At 47.7% G+C, this 23,556-nt stretch overlaps 1 protein-coding gene across 2 annotated transcripts in view; it reads left to right on the top strand.

Moving 5' to 3' along the window:
• The first annotated feature begins 1,016 nt into the window (after nt 1–1,016).
• Nucleotides 1,017–23,556, top strand: part of NR2C2 (nuclear receptor subfamily 2 group C member 2) — a 57,554-nt gene continuing 35,014 nt past the window's right edge. For both annotated transcript variants that reach the window (XM_077451593.1, XM_077451594.1), the window contains exons 1-4: nt 1,017–1,238; nt 16,115–16,204; nt 20,865–21,062; nt 22,085–22,187. In XM_077451593.1, the coding sequence (XP_077307719.1) occupies nt 16,133–16,204; nt 20,865–21,062; nt 22,085–22,187 (373 nt within the window). In that variant the 5' untranslated portion in view covers nt 1,017–1,238; nt 16,115–16,132. The remainder of the gene's footprint in view (nt 1,239–16,114; nt 16,205–20,864; nt 21,063–22,084; nt 22,188–23,556) is intronic.

Genomic DNA, 23,556 nt, shown 5'->3' on the forward strand with positions numbered 1-23,556 from the left:
GTAGTAGGTAGGGCGGTGTACAGGGGTCAGTAGTAGGTAGGGCGGTGTACAGGGGTCAGTAGTAGGTAGGGCGGTGTACAGGGGTCAATAATAGGTAGGGCACTGTACAGGAGTCAGTAGTAGGTAGGGCAGTGTACAGGGGTCAGTAGTAGGTAGGGCAGTGTACAGGGGTCAGCAGTAGGTAGGGCAGTGTACAGGGGTCAGCAGTAGGTAGGGCAGTGTACAGGGGTCAGCAGTAGGTAGGGCAGTGTACAGGGGTCAGCAGTAGGTAGGGCAGTGTACAGGGGTCAGTAGTAGGTAGGGCACTGTACAGGGGTCAGTAGTAGGTAGGGCGGTGTACAGGGGTCAGTAGTAGGTAGGGCGGCGTACAGGGGTCAGTAGTAGGTAGGGCGGCGTACAGGGGTCAGTAGTAGGTAGGGCGGTTTACAAGGGTCAGTAGTAGGTAGGGCGGTGTACAGGGGTCAGTAGTAGGTAGGGCACTGTACAGGGGTCAGTAGTAGGTAGGGCGGTGTACAGGGGTCAGTAGTAGGTAGGGCGGTGTACAGGGGTCAGTAGTAGGTAGGGCGGTGTACAGGGGTCAGTAGTAGGTAGGGCGGTGTACAGGGGTCAGTAGTAGGTAGGGTATAGCCAGGCTGCAGGAGTGACGTCATCCAATTTTGGAATTACAGAGAGCATTGCAGCGATTCCAAATCACCTAATGTGAACAGGGCCTAATATGTGTAAAACCTAACTCCAGCTGAGATTTTCTTTTTCCACGGCGAGGTCTCCCGAATTGAGGACCTGTTAGAAATAGGCTTAATCATGAAAGCAATATATTTAATTATAAATTGTATTTATTATGGGGCTCACGCATTGGGAGATATGACTTTTGTGTTGCTTTAATAATGTATAATAAAGTTTAAACCAGAAAAAAAAAAAAGAAAGAAAATAAAAACTCTTCAGCCGTGGGAGGAGCCGCCTGAGGCTCAGGTCCCGCCCCCTCCAGCCCGCCTCGCCCTATCCGCGGCTGTACATCGGTGACGTCACTGCCGCCCGCGCGCGCCGAGCAAGAGGGAAGAGGAAGCGGCGGAGGGGGGTGAAGAGGAGCGCGGGGTCACGACCTCTGACCTCTCACCGTAGAGCCGGAAAATTACCGAGAAGCGCCGACGGGAGCGGATGAGAGAGCGCGGCAGGGGACAGCGGAGGCCGCCGGGAAGCTCAGAGGATGCGGCTGTGACTGGAACCTCCGCCGGGCAGAGGTAAGGCCGGGGAATAGGGAGGGGAGCTCCGAGGCCTCCTCCTCACAGAACCCCCTCGGCGGCCCCTGCAGCATCGAGCCCGCCCGCGGTCAGACACCCGCCGTCTCCTCCCCCCCAGCCCTTCGTTGCTCCTTCCCGCCCCCCTCCGCTTGGCAGCTCGCCAGCCGCCGCCATGTTCCTCCCTTTTGGAAACGAGCGGCTTTTATTTATTTATTTTTGTGACGCGTTTTTGGACGATCCAATCGGCTTTCAGGGATTGGGAAATTGGGCGGTGCCAGCTGTCAGGACTGAAGGGGCGTAGAGCCAATCGGTGCGGAGGGTGGGCGTGGCGGTCGGGAATGCGGCGCTGCGGCTGCTTTGTCGCCAACTAGTGTCGGCGGCGTGTACTGCAGCCCGCTGCTGCTCAATGCTACCCAATAACCTTAGATGACCTGCAGAGGGGGAGCAATGTGTATGTGTGCAGCTGGGGAGCACTGGGGGCGGGGCCTCCTGGCTTCCCCCCCAAAAATTGGCCAATGTAAAGGTTAAGATCACTTAATAAAAATAAAAAAAATTATCACACTATTATTATTTAAAAAAATAAATAAATAAAAATTATATATATAAGTGTGTGTGTGTGTGTGTATAATATATATACACACACACACACACACACACACACACACACACACGTTTTTATTATATATATATATATATATATATATATATATATATATATATATATATATATATATATATATATATATATATATATATATATAAAATATATTTTAAAATTATTTTTAAAAACTGTCTGCTCCTACCTCCAATACGGGCAGTCATCCGAGAGAAAGAAGGTTGTAAAGGCAGAATTTTTTATTTTTTTTTCTTAAAGGGGTTGCAAACCTACGTGTTTTTTCACCTTAATGCATCCTAAAGCCCCTCCCCCCGTTTTACTTGGCAAGCCCTAGAACTTGATCCGCAGGGACACGCTGTCTCTCTGCCCAGGGTTCTCGGCTTTTGATTGGATAGATTGTTTGCAGCGCAGCCATTGGCTCCCGCTGCTGCCAACCAGATCCAATGACGCGGGGGCCGAGTCCTGCATTCGGCCTCTATGGACGCCAAATGTTGGACTCAGGCCGCACGCCCGCAAGGTGTGCAGCAGCAGCCCCAAATACTTACCGGAGCTCTCTCTCTCTATCTCTATCTCTATCTCTATCTCTATCTCTATCTCTCTCTCTCTCTCTCTCTCCAGCAATGTCCACGAGTGTTTTGGCCATCCGAGACTCTCCCTTCTGATTGGCTGAGACACAGTGACAGCGCCATTGGCTCCCGCTGCTGTCAATCAGCAGTCAGTTTACCATTCGGTGGAGGGGGCGGCGGGGCCGGTCTGTGGTGCCGTGCCTGGTCAGACACAGGGAGCTGTGACTCGGCTCGGGTGCCCCCATAACAAGCTGCTTGCAGTAGAGGCACTCAATAGGGGGGAGGGGTCCAGGGACACAAAAGAGGGACCTGAGAATAGTAGGATCCGGGCTCCTCTGTGCAAAACATTGCACAGAGCAGGCAAGTATAACCTGTGGAGATGGGCTCGGGTGTGTTCAAAATCCCACGTGCCTGATCCTGCCAGGAACCCGACACTGCACACAGCTAATGACAGGCAGTAAGACAGTTCCCAGTTCTGCAGCTGCCCAGATCGGGAAATCTCTCGCTGGCTGCGATTAGCCGTGTGCAGTGTCGGCCTGCTGGTGGGATTTCGAGCACGCCCCGAGCCCATCACTAATGACATGTTTGATATTTTTATAGAAAACCAAAACAAGACTTTACAATCCACTTTAATGATGCTCATTAGTGCCCTCGCAGCTCACTGAGAACTACAAGCTGTCAGCTGCAATGGCTGACGGTACTTGTAGTCCAGGAATCTGCAATTAGCGGACCTCCAGCTGTTGCAAAACTACAATTCCCATCATGCCTCTGCCTCTAGGTGTCATGCTTGTGGCTGTCAGAGTCTTGCTATGCCTCATGGGACTTGTAGAACAGCTGGAGTTCTGCTAATTGCATATCCCTGTTGTAGTCTATTCATTCATAGGAAGCTGAGGATGAATGGTGCAGCTGTGTGGGCAGAGTCCTGCACAACCGTGCTGTTTTTTTAAAATTGTGAATTGAATTATGACGGGGGGTGTGGGGAGGAGATCCCCTGTCCGCTGTCACAGGGAGGAGGCTGCAGATGCCGGAGCATGTGACATGTTCTAACGGTGAACTTTTCTTTTTAACCTCTTCATGACCACTCTATAGCTGATAAAACTGCTACAGTGCGGTCAGCACATTGCCAGGAAGGCGTCTATAGATGTCCTCCTGTGGTTGTGCTTCTCGTGTAGAGGTGACGAGGTATCACCACAAATGATCATAGGCAGTAATTCTAGCACCAGACCTCCTCTGTATATATAAAGTGGCGACCTGTAAAGGCTTTTAAATCCACGCTTGTGGATAGTAAAATTTACATCGTTTGACGCCGTGGCATGAGTGTGTGCGCAATTTCACGTTGGGTATCTCGTTAGGGCCGGTTCACACTGCGGCGCGAGGCGAGGCGACACGGCTCGCCTCGCCTCGCTCCCGCAAGTCGTCCCCATTGAGTACAATGGAACCGTTCTGAGAGGAGCGACTCGAGTCGCTCCGACTCAGAAAAAAGGTTCCTGTACTACTTCGGGGCGACTTCGGGGGCGACTTGCATTGACTTCTATGCAGAAGTCCTCTGCAAGTCGCCGCTGACCCCCCCTGCAAGTCGCGGCGAGGAAGTCGGAGACGCCTCGCCGCGGCTCGCAGTGTGAACCGGCCCTTAGGCGTCAAGTGTGACACGTTAGGTATCTATTTACTCAGTGTAACATCATCTTTCATATTTTATAAATATGTGTTTACGTATTGTGTTTTGTGCATTAAAATGAAAAAAAAAAAGTGTATCTTTTTCCAAAAAAGATTGAAAAACAGCTGCGCAAATACCCTGTGACCTAAAACAAAAATTGCAAAACAACTAATTTTATTCTCTAGGGCCTTTGTCTTAAAAAATAATTATATATATATGTGTGTGTGTATATGTGTATGTGTTTTGGGGTTCTAACTAATTTTCTAGCAAAAAATACAGATTTTTACATGTAAACATAAAGTGCCAAAAAAGGTCTGGTCTTTAAGTGGTTAACCACTTCAGATTCATAACGCCCCCCCCCCCCCCTTTCATGACCAGACGAATGTGTGCGATATGGCACTGCGTTACTTTAAGCCCACGTTCACATTGGGCTGATTTGACATGCCAAATCACAGCTACTTCCGGCAACGGCACCGTCCGAATCGGTGCAACGCCAACTTTGCGGCACCACTTGATTCCCAAAAGTAGTTCCTGTACTACTTTGGGCGACTCCGGGGGGGGGGGGGGGGGGCATTTTGAATATATATCTGTGCATGAACCTGCACAGATGTCTCTGAAATCGCTCCCGAAGTTGGACTGCATTGCCGGTTTGAAATCCTGCGAGTTCAGCTGAATGATTTCTAACCCGCATCAATGTGAACCTTTGCTAAAAGAGAAGTATGAGTTTTTTTTTTTGTTTATTCATACTTGCCTAGGTGGATGCCGCTAAGTATACCCTTCCGCCTACATGCCTGAGCTAAGAGCAGATGGATTCCAGGAAGTAAATGCTGCATGAATCATCTGTGCCCTTACTCAAGATGGCAGCAGCCAGAAATGCTAGGGGGGGGGGTTCCAAAGTGATTTTTCAGCAAAATAAAGCATAGAGGCCTGGATGGATTTGGAGGGGAGGGGGGGTCTTAGAGTATTAAAGATTAAATTGTGTTTTTGGTTTGTGGTGGTCAGATGCAGCGTAAATCCGCTTTAATCTGCTTTTATTTTCCTTCCCTGGTTTCTCCAATTCCCTCATCAATGTACCAATAACATTGTTAAAAAAAAAAAAAAAAAAAAAAACTTTCTGTTTTCATTACCTGTCATATGTTTGTCCCAGTGACATCATTGCTGGGTTTCTGAGCTTCTCTATGCAATGACTAAGGCTATTGCCGAAACGCGTCGGATTTATTGTCACTCTGATTTACCAATAAATGACACTTCAAGGATTACAGTCTTGCCGGCTCTTCTCTGTGCAATGCAGACAGATCATGGCTTGTTGGAGGGGCTGGCAGGGTTGCTGTTCATGGGGCTCCTGAAAACATCACAGCCCTAGCACTCCTCCCAGGAGCCTTCAGCCCCAAGGCAAGCAGTGGGCCGGCTCTTGGCAGGAGTTATGCAAGTATCAAGATGCCTCGATTGGGTGGATGTCAGTCTGGAGTAGTGGGCGTTCCTAGGAATGCTGCATTTGCATAGATAACACCCACATATGATGCTGAGCCTCCATGATTAAAAGGGGCGGGCCCAGGGACAGTCAGGCTGGGGAGGAAAGGGCTAGATCAGTGGTCTCCAACCTGCGGCCCTTCAGAGTTTAAGGGGGGGCCAGACTGTACACATTGGAAGTTGAGATTCTCCTGGCGTCAGTGGGAGTAAAAAGGGCCTCTTTGCTCTTTGGCATGGTGGTGGGGGGTGGAATAATGCTTCATAATTGGGGTCAGTTGGAGGAATAGTACCTCATCATTGATGTCAGCTGGAGGAAGGGGGCCCCATGTTGGTGCCAACGGGAGGAATATTGTCTTGGATCAGTGAGAGGAAAAGTGCCCCAAAGGCCATATAAAGGCAAGCAAATGGTGGCATCTGGCCCTTGGGGCACTTTTCCTCTCACCGATCCCAGACAAGATTCCTCCCGCTGGCAATGGCGCGGGGGCGCTCTTCCTCCCGCTGGCAATGACGCGGGGGCGCTCTTCCTCCCCGTGGTAATGGCACGGGGGCACACTTCCTCCCGCTGGCACACACTTTCTCCCGCTGGCACTGGCTCATTCTTTCTCCCGCTGCCGCGGGGGGTGCTCTTCCTCCCACTGGCACTCGTGCGGGGGTGCTCTTCCTCGCGCTGGCGTGGGGGGTTGCTCTTTCTCGTGCAGGCGTGGGGGGTTGCTCTTTCTGGCGCGGGGGTTGCTCTTCCCCGTGCTGGCGCGGGGGGTTGCTCTTCCTCGTGCTGGCGCGGGGGGTTGCTCTTCCTCGTGCTGGCGCGGGGGGTTGCTCTTCCTCGTGCTGGCGCGGGGGGTTGCTCTTCCTCGTGCTGGCGCGGGGGGTTGCTCTTCCTCGTGCTGGCGTGGGGGGTTGCTCTTCCTCGCGCTGGTGCGGGGGGTTGCTCTTCCTCTTTCTGGCGCGGGGGGTTGCTCTTTCTAGCGCGGGGGGTTGCTCTCTCGCGCTGGCGGTTTCTGGCGCGGGGGGTTGCTCTTTCTGGCGCGGGGGCTCACTTCCTCCCACTGACCCCAACAATGAAACATTATCCCCCCCCCCCCCCCCCCCATTGAAAGATGCACTTTTTACTCCCACAGACCCCAGGAGAACTTCAACTTCCAATGGCCACAGTCCAGCCCCCCTGTGAAGTCTGAAGGACAGAAAACTAGTCATCTATCTAGAAAGTTTGGGCTAGATGTCCTCAGGCCAGGAAATGGGGCGGGGCTCTGTCTGACTTGCTGCAGCATCTAATGCACATGGTGAGAAGCTCACAGTGTGCGGTGAAATCAGAGGAAGCCATTTCAGTCCAGGAGAGGAGCCGCTACAACTGGGGAAGGCCGATTGTTTGTTTGAAATCTAAGGTGACGCTCCCTTTAATATGAGATACCCGGAGGTCACTTTAACAGGCAAGCAAGATGTTCCAATAATAGTTTTCTAGCACAACATAAACCCGGCTAGACAGGCGAGTTCCATCACCCCCCCCCCCCACACACACACACACACACACACACACACACACACACACACACACACACACACCTCATGTAATTTACATTCGGAGATGTGATTCTAATTCCAATTCTTTTTAACCCTTCGGAGTTTGAGCGTCACCCGGTAGTGGGTGGGGGATGAGTGCGGGTGAAGAGTATGTGCAGTAATGAGGCGCCTCTTCTGGATGAGGGAGTTTGTGCCGCTCTCCTGCCTATAATTAGACTCTCCCGGATATGTGGGAACGTCCCTCAGGTTTTATTAGGGGGACGCTGGTGGAGATCCACGTCCCTCATTACATAGATGTTCATCTCTCCCCTAAGCACTCCCATTGATGCCCTACATTGCCGGCCTTCCTGTAATACATTTGCATGTGCGTCGCACTCGCTCATGGTTTGCATACAAACATCTGATTGTGTTCAGTTCATTAAAGCCGAATACTGACAGCCACAGCGTTCCATTATAATGCCGACATTGTTAGAGGGGAGCTTCCACTAAAAACTGAGATTTAAAGCTGCACTCCAGGCACATAGCTAAATAGACAAATATAATACATACACTGTAAAAGTATTGGGACATCTGCCTTTACACGCACATAAACTTTAATGGCATCCCAGTCTTAGCCGTAGGGTTCAATATTGAGTTGGCCCCGCCCTTTGCAGCTATAACAGCTTCAACTCTTCTGGGAAGGCCGTCCACAAGGTTTAGGAGTGTGTCTATGGGAAGGTTTGACTATTCTAACAGAAGCGCATTTGTGAGGTCAGGCACTGATGTTGGACGAGAAGGTCTGGCTCGCAGTCTCCGCTCTAATTCATCCCAAAGGTGTTCTATGGGGTTGAGGTCAGGACTCTGTGCAGGTGTCAGGACTCTCAGCCCTTCCTTCTCTGTGCTCAGGTTGCTCAGCAGTCGGTTAATTGCCAGAACTCATCGTTCCAGAGTGGCTCACCTGTTTGTTGCTCATCTCCTGCTCGTCAGTCAAGCCCACAGCCAGCACCACCTGGCTATTTAAACTGCCTGGTTCATTTCAACAATTGCCTTTGCCTTGGTCAAACATATATAGAAACTCTCTGCTGTGTTTTATGGAAGAAAAAAAAAAGAAACTCACTGCTGTGTTCCTGTTGAAGATTTGCCTGGCTGACGTTCCTTCTGGTTCCTGATCCTGTCTGCTGCCTCTGACTATGCTGATCTTTGGCTTCCTGATTTCCTGGCTTGTTATGACTACCCGATTTGGCTAACCAACCCTGGCTGACCACGTTTACCAGTTGTACCATTTTTACCATTTTATTAAAAGGTGTGATTTATTTATTTTATTCTGCATTTTCTGTCTCCTTCTGTTTCATGGTTCCTGACAATGGGCCAGTCAAGTTCCTCCACCCCAAACTCACTTATCCATGTTTTCATGGACCTTGCTTTGTGCACTGGTGGGCAGTCATGTTGGAACAGGAAGGGGCCGTCCCCAAACTGTTCCCACAAAATTAGGGGCATCAAATTGTCCAAAATGTCTTGGTATCCTGACGCCTTGAGTTCCTTTCACTGGAACTAAGGGGCCAAGCCCAACCCCTGAAAAACAACCCCCCCACCATAATCCCCCCTCCAACAAATGATTTGGACCAGTGCACAAAGCAAGGTCCATAAAGACATGGATGAGCGAGTTGGCGGTGGAGGATTTTGACTGTCCTGACTTCAACCCAATACAACACCTTTTGGGATGAATTAGAGCGGAGACTGTGAGCCAGACCTTATCATCCAACATCAGTTCCTGACCTCACAAATGCGCTTCTGGAAGAATAATCAAACATTCCCATAGACACCCTCCTAAACCTTGTGGACGGCGTTCCCAGAAGTGTTGAAGCTGTTATAGATACAAAGGGTGGGCCAACTCAATATTGAACCCTACGGACTAAGACTGGGATGTCATTAAAGTTCATATACGTGGCAGGAAATATAGTGTATGTGAATGGTTTTAACTGACAAAATATGTATACGGCGTCGTTAATATGGGGCGTGCTACAGTGTAAACCCTGCGGTGACCGTGTTTTCCAACATGGGAGGCACGGGTGTTCCTTGCATCCCCATGCAGGCAATCGCATTCATGTCAGTTGGGATGGACAGTCACAACCACCGCTCACAAAATCTGACAAGCGTGGCCCCCGGAATACAGACGGGGCACACTCAGGTGGCGTGAACTTGCACGACTGCCCATTTTGGGAACAGCGGCTATGTCCGTACAGCTGCTGCATTCCACTTGACATGCATGGGACTGCCTCCATGGGGGAAGCACGGAACACCTGTACATCCTCTGTGGGCAAACGCAGGCCTCACACTGGTGTACGCTGTGGTGTTGCCCCCATTGCTATACAAGCCAATTGAAATACAAAAGCAACTTGAAAGCATTGTCCACCTTTTGCAAAAAAAAACTAGATTTTTATGTGTGTGTGTGTGTATGTATATATGTGTGTGTGTGTATATATGTATTTTATATTGGAGCCTTACAACCATGATGAGCGGCTCATGGGTGCACTGTACAGGCTCCTGTAGACTAATTCCCCCGGCCACATGTCTGTAGCTTCAGTTACCGGGCTGTTATCAATGGACTACGAGTGTAGTGATGTTGCCACGCTTTTGCTCCATTCAAAATTGTAAGTCCCTGTATTTTGAGGGGTGGGGGATGGGATTTGTAGTCTTTCCATTCACATATTGGTGATCTCTACGAATAAATGACGCAGGTGTGCAATGCTAAACTATGCTGAATTCCAATAATGACAGGAGCCATAAGAAAGGCTTCAGTAAGATGGGATTGGAGGAAGAAGCTGTTTTAGGGTGTGGGCCTAGGACTGTTACCATTAATATGGATGTAACATGAAACGTGGCCAGAAAAGGTGGACTTGGCCTTTTAAAGCATCTTGATGCAATGTAGAAGGGGGTCAGACGTACCTGTAAAGAAACTCTCAATGAAGCATCTCAAACATGATGCAAGATGAATGCGCCTAAAAGCATGTTGCATTTTTCTATCTGAAAGAGTTTTAATTCTGCTTTAACTAGTCTTGGGGATTTGGGTGTCCCTTTAAGGCTAGGTTCACACTATTGCGATGCGGGAACGCCGCGAATCCGCGGCGTTTTCCCGCATCGCTCACCTCCCGCCGGCAGTTCACACTGCCCTATGCGGACGGCTGGGGGTGTCAATGTTATGTTAATGACACCCCCAGATCCGTCGGCATATCGCAGTGCGATCTGCCGACTCGCACAGGAATCGGATCGCATGGTGTGAACCCCCATGCGATCCGATTCCGTTGCGGACCCAAAAAAGGGTCCTGTGCGAGTTTGCTGCGGGACAGCTGCGAGTTCAGCCATACTATCTGTATGGCTGAACTCGCAGTGCTACGGAGATCGGATGTGATTTGCTGTGCGAATCACATCCGGTTCTCCCCCCGCAGCGGTGTGAACCCAGCCTCAGACTGCAAAGTCGGGTCAATGACCTGTCTTTTGTCTGCTGCAGTTAAGCAACCCAGCTTGGTCCCACTGATAAGACCTCTCCCCACCCATAGGACGTCCCTGTACCACCTCCGGTTTCAGTGGTAATATACTGGGGCCATAGCTGTAGCTGGCGAATCCGAGTAAAGTAAAAGCAATCCAAATGGCTAAATGGCGGCTGGATCGTTTTCACATGCGGTCGAAGGGAATCCTCCCACTGCCTTCCTGGGCTCTCTCGTTTCACTGGGGAGCCCTGCCGGATTACTATAGAAAGGACCAGAACTTCCGCAATCATCTCTATGGTGTAAGATATCAGAAGCGATGAGGATTGTCGCTTTTGGTTTCGGTCTAATGTAAACCGGCAATTACCGGGCTTGTGAAAGCATCTGCTCTAAATGATCTTGTTTTAATTGGCAGAGGAGAGCTCTGGGGTTTACTAGACCCCAAAAGTCTCAGTAAAGAGAACCTGTCACTGCCCATGCTATCGCAAGGGATGTTGTTCATCCCTTGTGATAGCAATAGAAGTGATAAAAAAAATGTAAAGAGATGGCGTACAAATAAAAAAATAGATAAAAATGTAAAATGCTAACACACACAGGTGAACGCATACTTCGTACACCCAGCACACATAAATGAGGTTCGCACCACACATGTTGGGTATCGCCGCAAACATTATAGCGAGAAAAAAAATTCTAGCACCAGACTACCTGTGTAACTCTAAACTGGTAAAGGCTTTTTAGCTCTGTCTATGGAGATTTTTAAAGCGGGAGTCCCGCAAAATTTTTTTTACATTTTTTTTTTTATTATTTTTTTTTTTTAAAGCCATCAGCTACAAATACTGCAGCTGCTGACTTTTAAAATAAGGACACTCGCCTGTCCCAGGGTCCAGCGATGTCGGCACCTGAGGCCGAACCGTCCCTCGATCCTCGGGTGCTGCCGCCATCTTTGGTAAGGGAATCAGGAAATGAAGCCTTGCGGCTTCACTTCCCAGTTCCTTACTGCGCATGCGCGAGTCACGCAGTGCAATCTGAATGCTCCCCGCTGTCTCTGGGGCCCGTGTGTGCGACAGCCAGACATGGGCCCCAGAGACAGCGGTGGGTGTGTTCCACCCACTTCCAGGCATAGAATGGAAGTGGGTGTAAATACCTGTATTATACAGGAATCTGCCCCCCCCCTGAAAGGTGCCAAATGTGGCACTGAGGGAGGGTTCCTGAAAAGCGGAGGTTCAATTTTTGTGTGAACATTCGCTTTAACTACCGTAGTTTTCCATCATTCCACGAACCTACATAATTTTTAAAGTGTGACGTGTTTGGAATCTATTTAATCAGTGTAACATCATCTCTTTATTTTACCAAACAATTGGGTATTATATTGTGTTTTTGTTCCTTAAAACTTGTGTATTTTTTTTTTTTCCCTAAAAAAAAATTGCATTTGAAAAACTGCTACTGTGTGATATAAAAAAAAAAAAAATGCGCCATCCACCATTTTTTATTCTCCAGGGCCTCTGCTTAAAAAAAACATATGTTTGGGTGTTCTAAGTCATTTTCTAGCTAAAATGCAGATTTTTACATTTAGGAGAGAGAAATGTCGTCAGAATTGGCCTGGTAGGCAAGTGGTTAGACAGTAATGGGGGGGGGGGGGTCATCATTATAGGACATATAACAATATGTGATCTCTGCCCCGGAACAAGCATGCAGATAAAAGTCACAGCACCTAATTCGCATTCTTGGTCCGGGGCTCAGGGGCAGCAATGATCTCCTTCACACCTCTTCTATATAGTTGTCCTTTTTAATCTGCTGTGATGCACTCCAATGCTCATCAAAGGCCCGACCAAAGCAAAGTGTGAACAGGCGCTTATTCTCACTGCTGTAAAATTCTGAAAGGGAAAATATGGTTGCTATGGTTACAGCCTTGTTAATTAACCCCCGTAGGTGTAGAAAGCATGGGGATCCGTTGATGGCTGAATGTAGCAGAAGCTTTTGTGTTTTTGGCATTCAAGGCCTACATTACTGATGTGCATAATAAACGTTTTTTGTGTGTGTTGCAAATGAAATCATAATCACAGCAAGCATTGCATACCCCAATGCAGACAAATACCAAAGAAATCGCAACGGTGAGTTTTTTTGTTTTGTGGTTCCAAAAGACCCATCCTTACCCACGACACTTAAAGCAGAATTCCACTCACATTTTTCACTCCTCACCAAGCAGCACTAATGTGCATCCTTAAAATGAATCGACAATTTATTATTATTTTTTTTTTTTTTGTTCACTCACCTGATTTATGCCTATATCTAATTTCACTTCCTCCTCTAGGGGTGCGTCATTTCCTATTTTGCATTGGCTCCTGGGAGATCTTGGTCAGTTTGGCATAGCGTCTATGGAAATTCTTGGCCAGCTTGGCATTGCAGGGCTCCAGTAACATTTAACATTGGCGTCTATGGAAAATCTTGGCCAGCTTGGCATTGCACGGCTCCAGTAACCTTTAACATTGGCGTCTATGGAAAATCTCGGCTGTGCCATGCCAAGCTGACCAAAATTGCACTGCACATGCGCGAGATCGGCAGGTGCATGCTGGGTAGCCAGCATGTACAGAAACCGGGAAGGACACTGTGGCTTCAGATGACCACACTGGAGACCCTTTTTTGCTGGCACCTTTCTTTTTTTACGTTTTTTTTTTTTTTTTCTCTCCTCCAGGCAAGACTCTACTGTACATTACAGCAAGAAGTAGTCTCTCCAATTGCAGCTGTCCGACATGGTTGTTCTAAGCCTGGTTTTTGGAGAACGGTGTCTGGACCCCACTGGACTGGATGGTGCAGGACAGCTTAGAAGTGACCTTCACTGACCAGGTTCCAATGTGGTGCTCTCTCCAGACTCCGTACCGGTAAAAAGTTATCTGTAGATTGCTTCTTAGTTGCTGGCATTGCCCTAACGCTTGCCCCATCTCTGAAGACTCACTCGGTGAGTAGGCAAGTCAGGCTGAGCATCAGGAGCTACTGCAAATAAATAGGGTGCTGGGCGTCCCCATTTCCCGGTGGTTCACCTGTGGAAGGGGTGTTGAGGTCATCCTGGGTGGAGTGCTCTGCATGCTTTCCCACTATAAAGGATCAAGGAATTATCTCCCCCTGTTGGTCTTGCTTTGCAAAGAGTCGGGCCAAGCATCAGGAGCTGCCGCTAGTACATAGGTCTCAGGGTGCCCTCATTTCCTGCTGGTTCAACTGTGGAAGGGGTGCTGAGGTTATCCTCTGGGTGGAGTGTCACATGTGCTCCACTCTTTTTCTCATCGTAAAGCATCAAGAAAACATTTCCCCAAATGCTCCTGCTTTGCGCTTTGCAAAGTTTTATTAAAGGTTCGCCTTTTTTTTATTTTTTTTTATTTTTTTATAACAAACCTGTCATACTTACCTGCTCTGTGTAAATGGTTTTGCATAGAGCAGCCCCAATTCTCTTCTCTGGTCCCCTGCTGGCGCTCCTGGCTCCCCTCTGACCTGTGCCCACAATAGCAAGCCGCTTGCTATGGGGGCACCGGTGCATGCTTGCTCCTGAGCCCTACTGTATGCATCCACAAGACACATAGAGCCACGGCTCGGCCACGCCCCTCATTGGTTCACTGGCTGTAAATGATAGCAGTGAAAGCCAATGGCTCTCACTGCTGTCCTCAGCCAATGAGGAGAGGGATTCCTCGGACAGCTGAGGCTCTCGCATCACTGGATCAAGAGGCGGTTCAGGTGAGTATTGGGGGAGGGTGGGGGCTGTGGGGGGAGCACATAGACTGCATAAAGGGAACAAAACTTCAGCATTTACAATCACTTTTAATTTTAGGTTGGTTCCTGCTGCCCATCCACAGTGATTTTGGTCACCTCTGTCCGTCCATTCCTCAGCTGTCCGTCCATTCCTCAGCTGTCCGTCCATTCCTCAGCTGTCCGTCCATTCCTCAGCTGTCCGTCCATCCCTCAACTGTCCAGGTTTAATGAATACCTGAGGCCTTGCCTCGTAAACGGCCAACTATAATTTCTGCTTTTAAAACAACTACATAATGAAGGACGCTTTGATTCCTCTCCAGCTGAGACTACAGCCCAAAAACTGCAGCCAGAAAGGGGCCGGAGTATAAAGGAACGGTTTTGCTGCCAGATTACACATTAGGACAGCTAGAGAGGGTAGGAGAGACACAGTGGGGAATGTGCTGATGGTTTCATTCTGTCTTCAAGAAAAAAAAAATAACCCTACATTTAAGATGATCAATGATATTGCCCAGTCTAATGGACAGTGTCCCCATCTTCTGCTTACTTCCGGAGCTGCAGCAGCCAAACTTCAACATCAAATCTACTTTTGGATTAGGTGCCTGCATCACCCCCGCACTGTGGTTCCAGCTACTACATCACTACAGCTCTGTAGGGGCACAGTAATGATGTATGGGTGAAACCACAACACGTAGCAGGGGGGCACGGGCATCTGGCAAACCTGGAAGTACACTGCATGCTGAAAATCCTTCAGCTGGTGTAGCTTCACAAAAGAGTGCAGATCAAGATCATCCCCCTTCAGACTGGGGGGGGGGCTTGCTTTAGCCATAACCCCTAACCTTTGACCCTAACACTAAAATAACACCTTGAAGTTTACACTTGCCTTCTTGCGCTAATAGCAAACCCTCTGGCACTGTGGAGTAACCGCTGGGGGAAATAAATTCATACAAATCCTAGCTGCAGGTAATGTTTATCCCGGAGTCCCTGGGCTTCCAGTTCCATCCCTCTCCTGTACCAACCGTGACCAATTTAAGTAATTGTAGTATTGGGAAAGAGACGCTTCAAGCCATGACTTTGAGCCAAAATGGATCATAAGAGTGGAACATAAATTGCCATTTACATTCCCAGGTTGATAGACTTTTGTAATTAGAAAGGTATGGAAAGCGCCACCATCTAAGTGTAGTAGGTTGGTGGTAGGTAAAAACAAGGCTAGATGTAAAATTTGCACTCGTTTTTATTGAGAAGTTCAAAGCACGTATATATCCAGATGGAGGAACTGCAGAGCTCGGCCGGGTCAGCAGGATCGGGCTGTAGAAGCAGCTGGAAAATGGTGTCAGTCTGGCTTTGGAGGGGCCGTAGATGGCGGTGAATCAACCACGAGGCAGGCAAGGCGGCTGGAGCATGCAGCGATCAGCTGGCAGGCTGGAGTGGGGGAAAGCAGATGTCCGGGAATGAGCCAGGGCTGGAGCCGAGACAGTGGTGTAGGAGGATGACATGGAAGGCGCGGCTACGCGTTTTGGGGCAACAAGGGCCGCCCCTTTGTCAAACCATCTGATAGTGACTTCACTTTTTATGTTGGTGAAGGTTTGTTGTGGAAATTAGGTTTGGTGTCTCACGGCTGCCTGTTTGGTTCAGCATTGATAGTAAGGTTGGCCAGGGTCATACAGAGTTCAGGTACCAGTCAAGCAGATCTCAGGACTGTGAATCTCATAGACGTTGTGTCCAAATTTTGGTATTTTAGTTGTACAGGAGTCCAGGCTTTTGAGGCTTTATCCAGTTTTGCTTTGTGTACAGCTTTTTGCTTTTTATGGCAAAACAAATGTTTTATGACTTTTTGTATTTCCTAATTTCAGGTTCAGGAATCTTCAGTGATGACCAGCTCCTCCCAGCGCATCCAGATAATCTCCACAGACTCCGCCGTGTCCACTCCTCAGCGTATCCAGGTATTTAAACACGCCAGTTCATTTTTGTCAACAAATTTGTTGCTTTGTGTAACCAGTTCAGCTCTTTGGATGTAGTATGTACGTCCACAGTGAACTGCAACCATCAGCTCGTGCTCGGTTTGTTCAGCTCCCGACTTCAAAGTGAAAGTGATGCGGCTGCTGTAAAGCCACTGATCACTTTCACAGTGATCCAGGTGGACCCCATGGTTCCTGGGCTCTCTCGCTTTTACCAGGAGCCCAGCACTGCAACTGCCAGCTTCAGTATGGAGATCAGCGTGAGAGTGAGGCAAATCCACGTCTCGATTTCACCTGTAAACAAAGAAACCGGATGCGATGATGATTTTGTCACTTTTGGTTTCAGATCCACCGTTTTCTGTCCGGTACAGCCAGGAGACGCATAACTGAGCCGATCTCTGCTCTGTTAGATGCTGTGAAGGGCAGGGGAGACCCCTAATGTCTCCATAAGCCCTTGTACACACGGTCGGAGATTCCGACGGAATGTGTCCTATCGGACCGTTTTGTCGGATATTCCGACTGTGTGTGGTATGCATCGGACTGTTTCCGTCGGAATATCCGTCGGACCAAATTTTCCAACTTGCTGGAAATATTTTCCGACAAACTGCTCCGATCGGACATACTCCGATCATGTGTAGAAAATTTCCGATCTGACAAAGTGCCACGCATGCTCAGATCAAATTCCTACATCAAAGCTATTGGCTACTAGCCTGAATGTAGTCCCATCGGAACGAAATTACGTCATCACGTTCTGAAAGATCGGATTTTCCGACAACTTTGTCCGACCGTGTGTATGCAACAGTTTCGGACAAGATCCGACGGATTTGGTTGTCGGAATCTCCGACCGTGTGTACAAGGGTTAAGAGTACCTGTCACTTGCCCGATGTTATCACATGGTGTTTTATGAACCCTTTGTAATAGCAATCAAATAAAAACAAATATATACAATTTTTTTTTTTTTATTAAAACGTATTTAAAAATAATTGAAACCCCCTTAATTCAGAAGAAAATGAACAGCAAGACACTTAGGTCAGTATCCAAATAAAAAAAACATTTATTAAAATAAGCAGCCCACTTATATTGAAGTTGGCATGGATAGGGAACACCTGAGACCAAGCAGCTGGGATCAGCTGTATGTGAGGCTTTAGGTATCCCTGAACAGACAGAAACCAAGGATGACAGGGCGCCAGCCAGCTCAGTGTATGGATAGTAACAGCACACTTGTGTGCATGACGTGTTTTCAGGGACTGCTCCCTCTTTTTCAAGATGCATTTGAAAAAGAGGGTGAAGGGTCATGCACACCGCCTCTCCCGACATCTATGAGGTATTTTGACAGCTTCGTGTGTGGCTGAGAACGCCGCCGCTACAATCCATACCCTGAGCTGGCTGGCGCTCTGTCATCCTCAGTTTGTTTGCTCACTGATGCCTACAGCCTCACACTGATCACAGCTGCTTGGTCTAAGGTGTTCCCTATTCATGTTGTTTCATGCTAGCTTCAATGTAAGGGTGCTGCGTACTTTTAATAGTGATTGATTTATTTATTTTTTTAATATGATTCTGACCTCAGCGCCCTGCTGTTTGTTTTCATCTGAGGGGATCCTACCCAGATCTTCTGCAGTAGCTGCAGATGTTCCAGTCTTGGTCCTTTCTCCTGCTCAACCATCCATCCATCGATTAGTCTTTCTTCCATCCAGTTGCCTCATCCCGTCCTTTACCCTGTTGATGGTCTACAGATACAGATGAAGGTTCCAATGGAGCAAAGGACCTTGCCCTTCTCCTAGAAGCTCCATATGTACTTTATTTTTATTTTTTTTATTAAAGCGTCACCTATGGAGATTTTTGGGTACCATAGTTTTTGCGATGTCATGGGCGCACGCTGTTTTAAGACTTGATATGTTTTGTCTATTTACTCAACGCAACCTCATCTTATAGTGTGTGTTTGCACTAAAATTCATTTTATTATGTTTTTGCAGAAAATTTGCATTTAATAAACCATTAAGCAAATATCGGTGACATAAAAATTTACAACTCTCATATTTTTTTATTATACAGGGCCTCTGCTTTCAGACAGTATATAATGCTCAGGCAGTTTAACCACTTCCTTACCACGCTATAGCCGAAAGGAGGCTACAGCGCAGCTCTGTTCTGAACATCCTTTGGGAACCACGCCTCTCGTACTCCCCCCTTGGACGTGCATCCGGCACTCTCTGTGATCGATGTGTCCTTTGGATACAGCCGATCAGATTGTGGTAAATGTCCAGTCAAAGCTGATCACAATGTAAACAGGGTTGCCACTTATTGGCTCTCCTTTCCTCATGCATTGTCGCTGTACTAATGACACTGGCTGGGAAGGGGTTAAACATCTAGCTCAATCAAAGGGTTAACTGTGTTGCCCAGCCAGTGTTTTTGTGTACAATGGAAAGAGATGGATTTTATCCCCTGCTTTGCCGGAACACAAAATCCATCCCTTTTCCCCTGTCAGAACAGAGATCTGCCTCGTCTTACCACTGATCAGTGGGTGCCCACGGACATCCAGTGCCCAGCACCTACAGATCGGCTTCTGATGTGTATAATCACAGCATAAGCAGCATGCCGGCGGCCCCTGCAAGAGGAAGTGCAGAATTGCATATATATAAGTGGTTCTGCTCGGGAGAGCTGCCCTGTAGCAATAAAACTGCTGTGGGGTGGTCTTTAAAGCGGTTGTATACCAAGAAGAAAAAAAAATCTATAAGGCAAAGGCATAATGAGCTAGTACGCACCCCATACTAGCTCATTATGTAATACTTAACATAGAATGAAGCCCCCGCACCGTCTCCCGGTCGCTGCCGGGGGAGCTGACATTTTTGCCTCCGCGATTCTTCTGGGTTCGCGACTCTGGCACTGTGAGTGGCCGGAGCCGCAATGACATCAATCCCGCACATGCACGCGGGAGCCCTCTGTTCCGGCACAATACGCCAGACCTTTGCCGGACCTTCACTGCACATGCACCACTGATGTCAGCAGCTGCATGCAAGGTGAATATCTCCTAAACTGTACAGGTTTAGAAGATATTCATTTTACCTACAGGTAAGCCTAAGCTTACCTGTAGGCAAAAATGTGCTAAAGGGGTATACAACCACTTTAGGTGGTTAATGCATTCTATGCATTAAGGTAAAAAAAAAAACTGCATACAGCTCCTCCCCAGCCCCCCCCCCCCCATGACCTGAGCCTCATCTCGAGCCAGCAATGTGCATGAGAGCACAGGCTCTTTTTCAGCTCTCTACCTTCTCATTGGCTCAGACACAGCAGTGGGAGCCATTGGCTCCTGCTACTGTCAATCAGTCAGTGTGGAGGGGGCGAGGCTGAGCCATAGTTGGACACGGCTCGCTATAGGGGCATGCAGCAGGGGGAAAGAGCCAGAAGCGCTGATGGGGGACCTCAGAATAGGAGGATCGGGGCTGTTCTGTGCAAAACCATTGCACAGAGCAGGCAAGTATGACATGTTTGCAAAAAGAATGACGAAAATTCGATTGCTTCTTCTTAAATCTTTATTGAGCACAGACAGCAGTGTGACATCAAAACGCTAACATGTTTCAGCAAAAGCCTTCCTCATAGCATTAGGCAGTCCTTTGCCAAAACATGTTAGCGTTTTGATGTCGCACTGCTGTCTGTGCTCCATAAAGATTTTAAGAAGAAGCAATCGAGTTGCTGGCTTTCTTTTTGCAATTTTGATGTATGGGACACAATGGCTTAAGCACTGTTATTCAGCTTATCATCCTATAAATATGCGGTAGAGCTTGGGTGAGTCTTTTGCCCCGTACACACGATCGGAAATTCCACCAGCAAAAGTCCCATGAGCGTTTTTGGTCGGAAAATGTGATCGTGTACGCTCCATCGGACTTCTGCTGGCGGAATTTTCGGCCAGCAAAAGATTGAGAGCAGGTTCTCAATTTTTCGGTCGGAAAAATATCCAATTTTAAATTCCGATCGTCTGTACAAATTCTGACGCGTAAAATTCCTACGCACTCTCAGAAACAATTCGACGCATGCTGGGAAGCATTGAACTTGATTTTCTCGGCTCATCGTAGTGTTGTATGTCACCGTGTTCTTGACGGTCGAAAGTTCAGAGAACTTGTGTGACCGTGTGTATGCAAGCCAAGCTTGAGCGGAATTCCGTTGGAAAAACCATCCAAGTTTTTTTCCAATGGAAAATCCACTCGTGTGTACGGGGCATTTGTCTACATTACCAAATATGACCTGTTTATTTTTTAAAATAAAAGCTTTATTTTTACAATCTGCTTCCCATCAAGGCTCCCAGTACACTGCACTCCCCATACCCCACATACAAGGGGTCTGTGTCCCTCTGTATAGCCAACTTCCATTGTCAAAGGTGATCGTTTGAGTACTGAGGTAATCCCTGTAGCGCTGCAATGGAAACCAGAAGCATCTGTGGGGTCACATGACTTCCTTTGTAAAACACAATGAATAGTGACTGCAGTTCCATTGATGAAGCTGGCTGGGACCAACAAGACTTGGCTATGCTTGGACAAATCGCTGTCCAGGTGCCATTTTGAAGACCGCTCCTGGGACTCAAGTGGTAAGAAGTCAGTAATATGATCTGATGAGAATAGCCGCATATGAGAAATGTGGTCCATTGTCTTCACAGATTGTAACAGATCAGCAGACCGGACAGAAGATCCAGATTGTAACATCCGTAGACTCCTCGGTGTCACCCAAGCAGCAGTTCATCTTGGCCAGTCCGGATGGATCTGGAGCAGGGAAGGTGATATTGGCCACCCCAGAATCTCCCAATTCCAAGCAGCTTATCTTCACAACTGAAAACCTTGTCCCAGGGAGGATTCAGGTAGGAGAATGTCCTGTTCTTCTGTCATCTTCCCTGAGTTTAACTGACCTATTTAAAGCCCAATTGAACCTTCAGTTTCAATTTGCTAAATGAATTCCAGGTACATTATAGCAAAAGATATTCACTGTCTTAGAGTTTTTTTGTTACGTGTGTGTTTTGTTTTTCTTGTTTTGTTATTTAAAGCAACCACAGCCTGAAAAGAAAAGCATGTCCCCTGCCAGCAGGCTGCAGAGTGGGACCCTTAGACCCGTTTCACACCAGGGCGTTTTGCAGGCGCTATAGCGTTAGAAATAGCGCCTGCAATCTGCCCTAAAAAAGCTGCATCATTGTGTGTAGTGTGGAAGCCCCGAGGGCTTTCACACTACAGCGGTGCGCTGGCAGGACGTCAGGGAAAAGTCCTGCCAGCAGCTTCTTAGGAGCGGTGTGTTTATCGCTTCTCCACCGCTGCTCCCCATTGAAATCAATGGGGCAGCGCTGTAATAACGCCGCTATTGCGGCGTATTGCCGGCGGTTTTAACCCTTTCTCGGCCGCTAGCAGGGGGTAAAAGCACTCCGCTAGCGGCCGAAATGCGCTGCAAATCCGGTGGTAGAACGCCGCTAAAAATAGCAGCGTTTTACCGTGCACGCTATGGGCGGTGTGGTGTGAAAGGGGTCCTGATCTCTGTGTGGAAGCAGCAGTCTAATTGCAACACACCCTCTACTGAGTCCAAGCTAGAACTCTCCAATGAGCAAAGCTTATGCTTCCAATTGGAGAGCACTGGCTCTGACTCAGCAGGAGGGAATGTCAGACCTCTGCCTAGAGACCACTGCTTCCACACAGAGCATTGGTTTGCAGTTAATTGCATGAAGCTGATACTTTTCAGGCAATGTAGAAGATATGCTAATCTGTTCGTTCACCTAATACAAAGTTTTCAGTAGCTGACGGAAGGATTCTTTCCCCAGTGCAGTGCTGTTATGTTGTCAGTTATTGCTGCATTGTTTCCTGGTAATGTTGCATTTCACACAGCCTGTCTTTCCTGTAGATAGTAACGGATGCAGCGTCTGTGGAGAGACTTCTGGGAAAATCGGAAGTGCAGCGGCCTCAGATTATTGAGTACTGCGTAGTTTGCGGAGACAAAGCATCAGGTGTGTTGAATACAATATTGTGCATTGATTATCTATTAGTACATCATTGGTAACAATGTTGGTACTACAGTTTGTTTTCAATGGGTACAGAATTTAAAGTAGATGTGAACCCTAACTGAATCATATTTAGTTTGCTATATCCACATGCTGACCGCTGACTGTAGTTTTATCACGTGTGTTTGTGTGTGTATATATACAGTTAGGTCCATATATATTTGGTTACAGGCACAATTTTTGATTTCTCAGGTATTTACCAAAACGTATTCAAGTTATAGTAATATAATGGATACGGGTTGAAAGTGCACACTCTCAGGTTTAATAGGAGGGTATGTACATCCAAATCTGAGGAAGGGTTTAAGAATTTCAGCTCTTAAGAATAGCCCGCCCCCCCCCCCCCCCCCCTTTTTTTTTTTTCAAGGGACCAAAAGTAATTGGACTATTGAATCAAAAGCTGTTTCATGGCCAGGTGTGGGTTACTCCTTCATTAATTAAGCAGGTAAAAAGGTCTGGAGATTCTAAGTGTGGTATTTGCATTGGGAAGCTATTGCTGTGAACCTACATCATGCGTTCAAAGGAGCCATCCATGCAAGTGAAACAGGGCATTGTAAGGCTTCAAAAATGAAACAAATCCATCGGAGAGATAGCAGCAACATTAGGAGTGGCCAAATTAACCGTTTGGTACATTCCGAGGAAAGAACGACGCACTGGTGAGCTCAGCAACATAAAAAGGCCTGGAAATCCCATGGAAGACAACAGCGGTGGATGATCGCAGGATCCATTCACAACATCCAGACAAGTGAAGGACACTCTCCAGGAGGTGGGCGTATCATTGTCAAATTCTACAATCAAGAGAAGACTTTACAAGAGCAAATACAGAGGGTTCACTACAAGGTGCAAACTATTCATAAGCCTGAAGAATAGAAAAGCCAGATAAGACTGGCAAAAAAACATCTAAAAAAGTCAGACCAGTTCTGGAAAAGCATTCTGTAGAGGGATGAAACTAAGACTAATCTTTACCAAAATGAGGGGAAGAAAAAAGTGTGGCAGTGGCTTGGAACAGCCCATGATTAAAAGCACACAACGTCATCTGTAAAACATGATGGAGATTGCTGTGTGACGGCATGGGGCATGCATGGCTTCCAGTGGCACTGGGTTATTGATGAGGTGACAGAAGCAGCCGGATGAATTCTGTAGTGTTTAGAGAGATACTGTCAGCCCAGGTTCAGCCAAATGCAGCAAAGTTGATTGGATGGCGCTTCACAGTACAGATGGACAACAATCCAAAATACACTGCAAAAGCAACCCAGGAGCTTTAGAAGGAAAATAAGTGAAATATTCTGCAATGTCTGAGTCAGTCACCTGATCTCAA

Source organism: Lithobates pipiens, unplaced genomic scaffold, assembly GCF_037356315.1.
Source record: "Lithobates pipiens isolate NorthernLeopardFrog02 unplaced genomic scaffold, aLitPip1_a1.2 Scaffold_23, whole genome shotgun sequence".
Taxonomy (NCBI): Eukaryota; Metazoa; Chordata; class Amphibia; order Anura; family Ranidae; genus Lithobates; species Lithobates pipiens.